The sequence below is a fragment of the Pygoscelis adeliae genome, unplaced genomic scaffold (genome assembly GCF_000699105.1).
Source record: "Pygoscelis adeliae isolate BGI_AS28 unplaced genomic scaffold, ASM69910v1 Scaffold101, whole genome shotgun sequence".
Lineage (NCBI taxonomy): Eukaryota > Metazoa > Chordata > Aves > Sphenisciformes > Spheniscidae > Pygoscelis > Pygoscelis adeliae.
The window spans coordinates 8,034,457-8,048,387 of record NW_008824238.1 but is presented as its reverse complement, the minus strand read 5'-3'; the positions used below and the strand labels follow the sequence as shown (position 1 = coordinate 8,048,387).

The following is a 13,931-nucleotide window of genomic DNA, read 5'->3' as shown; positions in this document are numbered from 1 at the left end:
GGGAAAGAAATTAGAGAAAGGAAGCTGAATGACTTGTCAGAACTTCTGAAGAGAAGGTCCACATTCTGGTACTGTAGCCACGGCTGTGCCAGACAGAAGAATGTTTTGTAATGGATCATGGAGTAGCCATCCTGATCTTAGATGCTGACTTAATCTGAGGTCAAAAGAAACAGCTACACAATTAGTCTTTCACTTTACAAGTGAAATAAAGAGGGGTTTTAAAATGTTAAGTATGACCGTCCTCATGATTTTCCCACAGCAAAACCAGTTTCTGTGTAAGTACTGAGTTTCCTAGTAGTTGACATTAGTTGTTAAAAGAAGGATTCGGTATGGAATGATTTTTGTGTATTCCTTCATGGTGTCCTGTGATAACAAGGTCAGCTTTGAAATGTGGGGCCTACTATATTGGAGCTTAAATGCCTGAGAAGGTGCCCTCAGATATGAGATCAAATTTCAGAGTGATCAGATCCGATTACTGCATTTTAGGACTGGAGAGCAAATGAGACTATCAGCAAAGCATCGCAGATATGGTTAAAAAAAAAAAGATGATGCCATCACAAGTTTTATTTAATTTCATTAATTATTTTTAGCATGCAGTAGGCTTTCACTGCTGCTGTTGACAGAGTTCTCGGTGAAGTTGTCCTGGTGCAGCTCACTACATTTTTGAAAGATATTGGGTCTGACTCCCTTCCTAGCTGCGTTTACTTACAGCCAAGTTAATGAGCAGTATGGGAATTTCTTTATTGTAGGGGGTACTGGGTGACATGAAGCTCCATCTGCCTTTTTGCTACGAGTCTCTTATTCAGCAGTGTTCCATTCATAGTTAAAAACAGCTTCAAAGTTCTCCTATTTTTCCTCAACAGTTGACACAGTTGACACAGTATCCCTCACCTTGCTCCAGATTTGAGGAGCTGCACACACATGGTTCTTGTATTGAGAGCAGCATGTCCGGTCTCAAGAAGAAGGGGTGAATGCTGACTACAGAGACAAAAAGCAAAATATTCTAGTGAAAGATTGCAAAGAGCTTGTTTTGTGAAAAAGGAAGCCAAGTGTGCAGTTGTGGCAGTTCATGATGTGTCAGTGTCATGTACTCCTGCGCGCATGCACAGGGCTTCCACATCTGCTCTGGGTTCCTTGTAGATTCAGGACGTGTCTGTAGAGTAAGTGGCAGCAGTCTAACCTAGAGAATGGGAGGTCTGACTGTTTGATTTGAAAGTACAATTGAGGTTGCCTAGCCAGATCAAACAGTTCAGGTCATTAGAGATGTGATAATCTATAAATAGTTGGGAGCTGAAACCAAACTTTTGAGCCTTTAAGGATAGAGACAGTCATTATATAAAACTGTAGTCTTCATTGCCGTTATCTTGCTTGATCTTTATCAGTAAAGCTTTTTCGTTGGCAGGGTAAGTGAGATCCTTTAGGATAGAGGATCCTTGAGGATAAGACAGAAGCTGGTTAACCATGAGTACAAAGCAGAGATTTAAGGGTGGGTTTAGTGATCTCCCTAGCAGCACTGGTTATGGGGTATGTGCGTTGTGAGTTACGTGCTGAGCAGAGCGGCCACCCAGTTGTGTAGCCTCTGTTCCATCAACAATGCGTCTGCATCTAGATTTGTGGCCTGCGTCAGCATACCATCTGGCTGCGTTAAACTACTTTTGTTTAGTGTTCTCAGTTTAGACATCTTGCTCTTTGAAGCTGTAGATTATCTCATACCATTGCATCACAATTCCTTCTGATCTCTCCATAAAATAATTTCCATCATTACTTTAGGTCTTTATGTACTTACACTTTAATTCCAGCAATTTCAAATATTTGCTGCGATGTCCCTTGCATACTTCGTTATCTCAAATAGCCCTTATTCTTTTCTCTCTCGCTCAGCTGTTTTTTCATGGATGCTTCCACCCAGTATCTCATGTATTCTCTGCTTCCATAGTTGGAAGTCTTGTCAAAACTCACATTTAGCCCATGACTAAGGATATTTTATTCATTGCACATTGTGTTTAAATACAGAAGCATGTAAACAGAAGACTTTTTTTCGTGTGTGTATTAGGATGGCCATATTCAAACTTTTCAAAGCATCTTTGATGCTACTTACTGTTGTGAACATGCCTTTTGGAACCAACAGCACCTATAGTGGTCACCCTGAATTAATTTTATTTTTGTTCGTTGAAGTGTGAAAGCGTATTTTTAGCATTTTATTTACTGTATTTTATTTTTGAACTTTAAAAAAAGGCCACTCTTAATCAGACTGGATGAAGAGGATACCTAGGCGAGACGCCTGCATAACACCATCGCAGCTTCCTTGTCATGTGTGATAGTCAATGTACCTGCCTATGCATGTGTTCAAGCCTGTGCTTTTGACACTCTTGCAAACCTCCCTCATCACATATTTAACATATACATATATAATTTATATATAGCTTAGCCAATATTGCCATGTGCATAAGCCCTTGTCTTTATTTCTGATAATTTTCCTGGGATTTTTTAATAATTTCTGAAACTGTTCACACTCTAGAATTGCATGCTCCTTGGAGGACGCAAGAACACAGATGTACCATTGGAGGGATATCTAGTAACGCCAATACAGAGAATATGCAAGTATCCCCTTCTTTTGAAGGTACTTAACAAGATTTTTATCTAGGACTTTATACTTCTATAAAAAACTGGTTGCTAAGCATATTTCCAAACTGCAGGAACAATCTCTCTACACAGTGAATAATCTCTTTATTAGATACTGGACCCAGACTTGCTCTCATTAAATGCAGTGGCAAGTCTTCTGACATCAGTATTAAAAGGACTGAGGAGTTTGGCTGGGTCAAAATGATTAGCTCCCTTCTGCATCTAGTCGTAAGGTTGCCTCTCCATTGTTGAACGGAAGTGAGCCAATTAAGGGAGTTTAATGAGACTGATTTCAGCTGGGTTTGACCATGTCCTTGCTTAAAACGCTTGGGATAGCAGAGTTTGTTAGTGACATGCTTTGATGATTCTAATTTACCACCACCAAACTGTAAATGAAAAATATTTATGAAAATTATTTGTAAGAAAACCTGTAGAGTAACACTAAGATGCTGTAGGTGGTTCTATGCACATTTATATGTTTATTCTTACCTTACTGTTAAAACTTCATGAAAAATGTTATATGTGCTGATAAACATTAGATATTCAAAGCTCTGAGTTACTAAAATTTTTGGCATGTTAGGAAATAAAATGATACCATCATCAGGAAAGTAAACATTTAAAATGAATTTATGCTTAACAAATTAAGGTTTAATATTGTTTCTTGTTTCAAACCATGAGAGAAAAGCCAGAGCAGATTCAGCTCTAGAAGCTACTTGAAACCTGAATATTGGACGGTATTTTTCACACTGCATGTGTGAGTTTAGATCTGAAACATTGCCAATTATGAGGCGTATGCATGTCATTCCACTGACATAAAAACCTAAAAGTAAACATGTTAAAATAAAGCTTTTTGAAACAAGTTAAGGAATATAATTGCAGTGAGGTTTGAGTCATCCCAGAGATCTGTGGTTTTACACTTCCCTTGGCCTAATTTTAAATTATTTTTGTCTTCTATTTTTTGAATGAAAGATCCACAGACAAAACAAGGGAAAATGACTAATGAGTTACTTTGGGGATACATTGAAATGAATATGTTTATGTTAAATTTAAATACAGGGTGTGATGGCAGCTGGGTTAGGGCTCCAGGAGGAATGTACCCACGCCTCAGTCAGGGTATGCACTGAAGGCTGTCCATGGTCGGTCCAGCTGTAAATGGGTAGTTGGTAGTCTGAGATGGGAAATCTCATATGAATACTGGCAACTCTACTTTTGTTTTTTACTATGGCTGCCATTACCAGTAACCATCTGAAATCAGTGAGTCACCTAAGCTATTGTTCAGTGCTCTGGTGTATTGCACTAGATTGAACAATACTGTGGAGCTAAAGGAGCATGGTTTTTGCCCTGAGTTGCAGGAAAGGCAGGTGTTAATTTTGACGTCAGTAAACTAACATTTTTGAGCAGAATTGTTATCCTTGCTATTGAGCAGTTCTATCCTGTGGAATATAAAAAATGAAAAAAAAAACCAAAAACCCAAAGCTCAACATGGGGAAACGTTGTTGGGGGGAGAAAGTAGCTGAAATGCAAACTTCCTGCTAAGTAGTGATTATTTTTATTGTTAGTAATTTATTTTTCTGAGTTTTAGTGTCCTACTAGGACACAATGCTGGAGGGTTTATTACTTTTCCACTTAGTAGAAGAGAAGTCTGGCTACTTTTTGATTTTGTATTCTAGGCAATTTAAACCTCCTGTAATGTACACTTAGAGATCAAAGACAGGTTTCTTTTTTTCTTTTTTTTTTTTAATGTTTAAATAGGAGTTACTGAAGCGGACTCCAAGGAAGCACAGTGACTATGCGGCACTAATGGAAGCCCTCCAGGCCATGAAAGCTGTCTGTTCCAACATAAATGAGGCCAAGAGACAAATGGAAAAATTAGAGTTTTTGGAAGAATGGCAGTCTCATGTTGAAGGATGGGAGGTACTGTCATTAAGATTTGTCGCTTTCTATATTGCGAAGGGAGTAACAGTTTTCAACAAGCATGTATTGCACTGTTTTTGTGATCCTGAGGTACTGTCAACTCCTCAATTCTGTGAAATCACAGCTTTTATTTGGGATCTACTCTGTAAATTAAGTGTTGTTCGTGACTGAGCACCACTGTATAAAATAGCAGACTTCAGGATTTTGTGGAAGGCCTGCTGACTGGAAAAGGCAGCAAGAAAAATGTATTTTTTGCACGTTAGTCTGATAGACTGAGAACTGATCTTTCAGCTGTATAGTGGGAAATGACCTTTGTACAGCGCAGAGGAAAGAAAAGGTTAGGGACACTGATGGGACACTGAATCAGAGAAAGCTTTGAGATAGACCTGCCTGAACTTTAACTGACAGAGTTCCCCAAGAAGTCTGACAACTAAAAATTAGAATATTGACTAGAAGAGTCAACTTTTAAGTAGACATTCGTAGTAGTAGATAAAACAGCAGAAACAAAAAATAGTTTCTACACAGCTCTGTTCCCTCCCTACGTCTCCTGCTGTTACCACACCTGCTGTTCTTTGAACCTGCTCTGCCTAAGGATGCGCTCTGCTTCTGCAGCAGTGGATTCAGTCTCCCCCTGTCAGCAAAAAAAGCCACTATCGGAAAGGAGCATAAAAATTAAACTGAACAAAGAACCCCCCAAACACTGCCCATGGCACCGCAAAATTATTTCCTGTCTGCTCCACGTGAAATCTCCTGATCTGTGGACTTAAGCAAACCTTTGGTTTGTTGTTAATTGAGTAGTGTGGGAAGATTTGATTCATTCTAAACATGGATTAAGCAACTAATTTTACTTTAATCAAAATTCTTCATGTTTCTTCAGGGCATTGTGGGATTTGAAATGTATCACTTAAGGTATTTTTCCTTTTCCTGTGTAGCAGCATTTTCAAGAACTGCTCTTCCATTTCTGTAATTGGGGTAGGTATAATTTAGAACAGAGAAATCCTCTTATGCCAGAGTTCAGGGCACTGTAGTCTTTTGGTGCAGGACTGTCACTGTAACACATTCCACAGAAATTCACTGTGCCTCAAGAGAAGGAACTTTAGCAAGTACAAAAGCTATATAATTGCTGGTCTGTATTCAGACAAACCTTTCTGCATTTAGTTGTAATCCTCAATCTCGAATTAAAAAAAAAAGCCATTAAAGACAAATGACAGAGAATATGTACTCATGCCATGATATTGTTTGTAGGATCTTGAAAAAGAAAGGACTACTTAGATAAAGTAAACCTCTAAATGTAATTGAGAGGAGGTCTAGCTGACCTAACACTTTCCAAAAGAAGCAATGTTGTTTAGACTTGGTGAAAATAAGTTTCTTTTTGTGATTAGCTTGAACTTGCTGTCATCAGCAGTAACTTCAAAAGATTAGTGTATGTGAATATTAAAATACATTAGACATGCTTGTGCAATAACTTCATGATAGAAGCAATAGCAAGTTAAGTGCTTACATTGCTGAATATTTTATGGCAAGGAAATTTGTTAAATAATCCTTATTGCCTATTACTGACTTTACTCCTTCTATTATTTTCAACTTTTCAATTAAGTTTTCCACTGCACTATAGTGATTAAAATTCTTCTACTTGCTTTCAGTGCCTGCGTCTTATAGATATTTGTCAAATCCTTCTTAATGAACGCACTCAAGTATAAAGTTACACTATTACTAACTCAATGCATTATTAGTCATATAAGTTGGTTAAGAACTGACTGTTCTCAAACCTCTAACCCTGAAAAGGGAATCCACTTTCCTGCACTAAGTTTCTTCTGAATCCTTAGTAAGACATACAGTAGTAAATATGTTTGCTGTTGGAAATATATTACTGAACAAAGGTAACAATAAGGAAGGGTAACAATATGGACAGAAGCATGCAAAACATAGATTTATTCTCTCTGTGCTCAGAATGTATTCTCTGAACCGTAACATAGTAATTTCCTTCCAACCATGGATGGGTTTTTTTGGTTGCCCCCCCCCCAAGATTTAATTTTAGGATTTCACTTGTGCTTGAACTCTGAAATAGTGCCATTGTCTTAAAATAGTATGTTTTCAGTAGAATTACATGGTGTTTATTGTAGTTTAGCTGATCAGGTTTGATGCTATCATAGGGCAACCACAGGGGGCCCAATCTGGCAAAATTGCCCTGATCTTAATATGCGCATCCTTTTCAAACATAATACACGGTTAGTCCTTGAAATGGTAAGAGTTCCAGAGCATGTATGAGAGCTAACAGTATTTTGAATGATTCCCAACAACAACTACAAAAAATCTCTGAACGCAATGTATGAGAGTGGATTTAATTAAATAAACATCTGGTTTTCTGCATTGCCTAAAAATAAAGAGGCAAACTTGTTGGAGATTTCCTTCCAGAAGGAAATGCTTAGCACATTGCTTGGCCCCAACTAGAAGGAAAGGGAAAAAAATAAAGACTATTTTTAGAATCTGATCAAAGCATGACTTAAATTCCTATACATAAGTGTCATAAGATGAAGCTTGTGTTTATTATGATAAAAATACAGATTCATGGAAAAATGAAACATCTGTTTCAAGAAAGAAAATTTTGAGTATAATGACTTTCTCACTTAATTTCCTAAGTGGTTAAATTTATTGGCCTGAATTCAGAACTTGTGTAGGTGGCTGTCTCAGCTGGAGAATGGCTCAGCAGCTGAAGGAATCTGTCAGTAAAATTTGCGTGGATGTTACAGTGAGAGAAGAAAAAATAAAATTGTTGCATTTGTTGTAAGCTGGAAACCGAACAACCCAGTCTGAGTCACAGGCCAACTTAGTGGCAATAGCATGGGCTATTCTGTTCCTTTCCATTCCATTCCGCCATATCATCAAGTAGTATTTTAATAGAGAATTCTCTTTTAAACTCCAGAATTTTTAGCCCTTTCCCCTATTTTATTTCTGTTTCCTATGCCCATGTGCAAGTACTGAAGAGTAAGTTAATATCTGCTATTTCTGACCTTTATCACTGCTAGCGTGATGGCCACTGAATCAATATGGTCAGACCTCCATGTCTGACTGAAATTTGCCCGGAATATGTGGATAAGTAGCTTTTCTAACAAATAAAACCAACAAATGCTGCTTTTGATCTCAAGGTAATGAAGGACATTTTTTAATGTCAAAGGTGGGTGTTTAATGACTTAAGGATGAGGGGCATATTGTTTTACATTTCTTGCATATAGTCTCTCTCCTTCCAGTGTGTTTTAAATGTATGTATTTTGTGATATGGTCATGGTAGCCCACATTTCAGAGCTCTTGCCTGAGCTATGGCCTTAGTGGACTGATAGGCGACTGACTGGCAGCCAGGGGTTGTTAGGAGCCAATTTAATCTAAATAGCCTGCAAGCTCTGAGATCTTACGGGCTTTTAATTTCCACACCAGCTATCCTGGAAAACCACACAGCCCTCAGCGCCAGTGCAACCCACAGGGGAGGACTGCTCTACAGTTAGATGTTTTGAGTCTTCAATGGCTCAGTAGGAAAGATGGAGGAAAAACTAGTCTAGATTCATAGTATAAGCCTGCTTTGGAGAGCAAAAACTTGCTTTGCAGATTTTTCCAATTGAATCCTTTACATGTTTTGTTGAAAGATTATTAGAACAGGTATGTTTCTACAGTACATGGCATTTTCAAGTTGACATATTGCAAAAATGCTGGTTTCACTGAAAATACCCCATCAGCTCTAATTGCAGGTGCTTCAAATGTATAGAAACATGAATTGTAGCATAGTAGTAGTGATTTTACATTTAGGTTGAGCAACTATATGATCTTCCCTTGCAAGCACTGAGTATAAATGTGTGTCTTCATGAAAACTTTAAAATAGCAAATTACTTCTCAGATTCAAATTGCTCATATTTGAGATTTCCCAGGCAGTTTCAATTCAAACATTTAATGAAAACATGTTTGTGTTAGAAGGTTTTGGTAATATTTATTCCAAAAGTACTGCTTGTAGGTAGCGTAGTTCAGTTTTAGCTGTGCAGCAGACAGCCTCTCCTGCTTCTGGGACAAGGGTGACCTCTCATCCATTACTGCAGCCTCGAACCTTCCACCGTGAGAGGGATAGCTCGGAGTTGGATAAATGAATTATCCTGCTGGGCTGGATATCAACTGTAGCTTGGTGTTCCTGCTGCAAACCCATGTGGAGGTTCAAGGTATAGCTACATCCTTCATGAAAATGTTCTTATAGTTGTCAGTCCTCCTTTGAATTGCGTGGTGGATATGGCAGTGCTTGTGTGCTCTCTGCTTCATCCTTCTTTGGGCGTGTTTTTCATCCCTAAGGGATGCGGTGAAGTGGAGCGCTCACCCCAGGCGTTGAGACAGCAGTACTTTCACATAATATGCCCTTCCTCTTTTGTCCCTTTCAGCTCCATGCCCACCCAGATTCTAGGAACAGGCTGACCTCAACAGTGTTACATAGGCAAGGGGGTGGCGGGGGATTTTTCTGCACTGGCAGTGTTATGTAGGACAGTCAGATGTGACTTCTGATCCTGTTATCTTATTCCCCTGGACTTCAGCAAATAAAACAGCAATAACAAAATTCACTGACCTGCGGCCACACCATCATGGGTTGTGATCTTGTCAAAAGGTATCCGATAAGTGAAGTTAACACTGTTCAGTATTTGGACGGGAAGTCTCCAAGGGAAAAAAATCTCTCTAGAATTTTTTTTTTTTTCATCATCTAGCAGTTTATATTAGAAAAGGAGGAAAATGAAGAGGAAAACAATAGCAAAGGGTAGTAATGTGTTAGAGATAATACTCGCTGTCATATTGCAACGTTGAACTTGAATCATAAGTGAGGAAAATCCTGATAATTCGGGTGGTCTGAATTATATGCATTTAAAATATGTATAAAATACGGTATTTTATGACATGATGCTGGCACAGTAGCAGATCTTGCTAGGACTGTTGGGCAAAGGTTGTATTTTTCTACAGTGAAAATGAAATTTTTCAATAAAAAGAGACAAAATGTTTTCATAAAACCCTTTCTATGAAAAAATGCACCCTTTTGTAGAAAGCTGAAACTGCTGAAACAGTTTTGAAGCCTTAAGCTGAAATTTTTTTGGCTTCCCTACAAAAAATTACAATTTTCTAGCAAAGCCGAAGTTTTCTGTAAAAACAAACCAAAAACCTTTAAAAAAAATCCAGCTTTTAAAGTGCAAATCATAAGTAAGTACTGTTCCAGCAAATTTTAAAAGCAGCATAAGGTATTGGTTACTCTTTTTAATACACAAAAGCAATGAAATAGAATGACCTGCTATTCTGTAGTTGTGGTCAGCAAGCATTAAGTGCAGCCCTAATTTATGCTTAATTTGTATTACTGAGTGTGCTTTTAAGGTGTTTCAGTGTTTGGTTTCAAATAAAACTGTAAAATAAGTATGCCAGCTTCTGGTGCTTCTTCTGTCTTAGGAAGTACGGTGCAGTGGCTATAGACGACGTTCATTTTTGGCTCATTTGATCCTAAATGGAAACAGGAGTGGTTAGTTAATACTGATACTGAAGCTGCTTTATTTAGGGACCTCAATTGTGTTCCAGTGTGATGGTTGTGCAATCTCTCTTATCATCTCTGTAAACAGACTGTGTTCTCCTTAGAACAGCATCTGAGCTATTGCTCAATATTTAGTGCTGTGACGTACAAGGGATGAACGCTAAGATGAAGAGCTGAGAGCAGAACCCATTACTGCTTCTTGGCTCTTAATTGAATGCATTTTTCTTTGGGCTACTGTGGTTAGATCAAGAAGAGGAAGTAACTACAGCTATTGCAGGCATAAGTCATTCAGAACATGTGTAGATGAAAGGAAAGTCCTGGCTTTTGCAGGTTTTCCAAGCTGACTGTTGAGTGCCTCAAGTTAGGAAACTCCTCGAGCCATGGGTGTATGCTCAGTGCAGCCAGCACGCGTAATTATCAACAGGATCGCATGGCTGGCTGCATGTAGCACATGGTCGGGAGCTCTGTCCCACAGGAGCATGGATTTTCGGAATAGCAAAATGCACATCTGAATTTAAGGCAGGCTTCCTTGAGAGGTAAATTTCTTTATAAGGCATAGAAATGCCATGACTTTTTCATAGAAATATTTTGGGGAAAATGTTACCCTTTGTTAAAGTTGCTTCTTTTTCATTAACCTTTATGAAGATGCCTGCCTTCTTTTCGCATGAAAGAATGATCTGCCTTGAAGCAAAAATGAGGCATGGGGAGTTTCATCCCCAACATTTTAAGCCTAGCAAAATTCTGATGTCTTCAGAATATGTTAAGAGGAAGTATACTAGACAGTCTTGTTGAACATGCCACTATTAGCTTTGCCTGAATTTTAAATCTTGCTTTTTTTGATTCTGATTTTGTGTTTAGCTTTATTTAGTGTAGAAGTATATACCCTTAATGATGTTCAAGTTCCAGGTTGCTTCAGCTTCCAAGTTCATCTTGGCATAGATTATGTCTTGTAAAGCCCCATTTTCAGACATATCTGACTAAATAGTAAAGTTACTGAGGATAAGAGTTACTGTATAAAGTTGGCTTGATTTTTCACGAGAGGTCTCATGCACAATGTAATATAATTTGGAAACTTTAGTGATTAAACTTTATCCATTCAAAAAAGCCACAAAACCTCCCCCCCAGTTAATGGCAATACTAAATGAATACAAAGCTGGTGTTAAGCATCATTAAGTAAACATTAGAAATTATTATTTAATTACAATGTAATAAATTACCATGAGTTTTATTCTTGATGTTTTCAGAGAATCATTATGGTTGTGAGTTTGTGTAAGAAACTTTTCTTTAATTGGTGCAGAATCCTTCAGTTCTCACAGAATAAAAAATAATCTCTTTCCAATTGATTTCAGGGGTCCAACATCACAGACACGTGTTCCAAGAGAGGATATTTTTTCTTTTTGATAACCTTTTGGTCTACTGCAAAAAAAAGCACAGGTAAATTTTTAATTTATACTTTGAAAAATAATTTATATTTTTCTCACAGTAGAGCAAATCCTCTGTATGCTGTTTCATAAGAATATTTGAACACCACCAAAGTGTTTACTGCAGTTAATTGCAATATAAAAGTCAGCATTTTTAGAGGAAGTGTATTTCTCACACTCCAGAGAGAAGTGTATTTAATTCAAACTTTGGAAAAATTTTGTAGGAATGCAGAATCCAAACGTTGAAGTGCAGGGAGAAGGAATCTGTTTTGTCAGTCTTCCACAACAGGTTATATGTGATGGCCTCACTCTCTTCTCGGAAGGGTAAACAGACTGAATTTTTAGTTCAAACAAATCAGTATTGCAACTTATGCTGTAAAATTAGTCTCTACAGATTCAAGAGTTTCAAGCCTTGTATTTCTAAACGGGGAAAACGGCCAGAAAGCTGCTGCGTGCAGCATTGCAAGGAGCAATTCCTTAGTTCAGCAACAAACTTCTGCAGTTAATGTTCGTCCAATGCTCTTATGCTTCTGAGAAATAAGGGTTCTCCTACATAGAGGCATCCCTTTTGAAACTGCTTGACTGTGGGATTAACACGCTTGAGTTTGTCTCTTTGATCCAGAAACTGTTTTTGAGTAGCCACTGAAATACATATTACTGGTTAGATCCTTGATAGATTCCTAGATAATATGATAGACCTTGAGTATGCTCTCTAATAGCACTGTGAATACTGTTATCTTTGCCTCTGCCTCTGCACGCTTGTGGATGGTGTCAGAGGAAACTCCACCATTGACCTCAGTGTCCAGGCAAGGAAACTGTCTGCAGCTGCTGAAACTGTTGCTTCATAAATCCAGGTTCTACTGTCATCACCACAGCCATGTCCATCAGATCAGTGTGACTGCTGTAAGATTTTCAAGGGTAGTTCCAGATTTGATAGCCAACTTTCATCCTGTTTTTGCAACCGTCTTTTACCAGTGCCCTGGATTGTCTGTAGCATCCAAGTGAAAGATGTCTTGCCTGTAATATCCATTTGTTTTGATCAGTGCTCTGGCTTGGCAGTGGTCATGTGTCAGTTAATGGATGGATCCTGGCCCAGCTGCTTTTGAAGGCTGTGCATGAGAGGATGGTCAAGTGCAGTGTTAACAGCAAAATGTATGCTTGGTGCATCTGGGTGAAGGTTGTTGGCCATGCAGTCCAGCGTGTGGGAGCACACAGCACCATCAACTTGAGGATGAAAAGGCTGATCAGGCAGGCTGATGCCATAATGATTTCCTCCTCCCCCATTGTTTTATCTGGGAAATAGTGGCTGCTTATCGTCCTCTTCTTGCTACATGTTCTTAGTGGGGGCGGATGAAAGGGAAGGAGATATGAGGGTTGGATAATAGAGACCAGAACTCCTATATATGTGTACCACAATATCCATGTGTTGCGTAGTCTAGTTATAACCTCAGATGTATCTAAGCAGCTACAACCAGCAAAGTAAATGGAAATTTATGCATAAAATGCATGAATCTGAAACCAATTTTTAATGGATGCTTTAAAATTTTACTAGCAACCCTTGTTGTCTGCTGTTGTATGTAGTTTATATATGGTATTTTTCACATGAGTTTTTGCAGAGGACTCCTAATTCCAAAGTATTATTTTAAATATTTTAAAAATTATATTTCCAAATAAGTTTATACTCATATTCATGATGTCATACATAAGAGCAGGTGGCTAGGGGATGGATATCCTTTTCTCTCCTCCTGTGCTAATTATAGACTTGTGGTTAGATTCACTGTAGTACCTGTAGAGCTTCTTGCTGAACCAATATGTGGCGAAGGTCAGACTCATCATTATGTGGTATGGAAAGTAGAAAGTGGTAGTAGTGGAAAGTAGCCATGGAACCTATTGATCAAGAATGTCTTAGAAGAATTTCTCTAAATTGTAAAGCTGCTAAGCTTGTTCTGCAAGGACCTTACTGGAAATGCTGATTTTTCTAGAAGAAGCTGCTGGCTAACCCTGAGGGAGATTTAAAAATCTTCTTCTCCAGTGAATATTGTTTCCTTCTATAGATTACTCTGTTAACAGGGAAGCATTTACATGTGAGAAGATAGGTAATTTATACTTGACTAGCTATAGTGAATCAGTCCTTTGTTTTTAAGTTTCAACTCTTGCTTAGGTTGCAGAACTTTCGGGACAGTTGAGTATCAACCATTTTAAGAACCTTGTGAACCTTCAACACCTATCTAGTGTTGAATACTGAATTTATTTCAAGGATATTGTTCTGTAACTGCTCAGTTTCATTTTTATGTAGACTGGTTCAATATAAACTCATGCTCTTTTCAAAATTTCTAATTATTGCTATATTTTGTTGTCTGGCAATTACAATTAAACTACTGATTACATAGTATCTTTTCACTTGTCCACCACTAAATTGCATATTTTTGTAGCCATATTCTAGC

General features: G+C 38.1%; 1 protein-coding gene across 1 annotated transcript in view; it reads left to right on the top strand.

Annotated features, from left to right (window-relative positions):
* The window catches only part of PREX2 (phosphatidylinositol-3,4,5-trisphosphate-dependent Rac exchange factor 2), a 187,005-nt gene that overhangs the window by 57,629 nt on the left and 115,445 nt on the right, over nucleotides 1-13,931 (top strand). Inside the window, 4 exon segments of the mRNA XM_009335042.1 lie at nucleotides 2,516-2,617; nucleotides 4,372-4,533; nucleotides 11,416-11,442; nucleotides 11,445-11,500. Of these exon segments, the coding sequence (XP_009333317.1) occupies nucleotides 2,516-2,617; nucleotides 4,372-4,533; nucleotides 11,416-11,442; nucleotides 11,445-11,500 (347 nt within the window).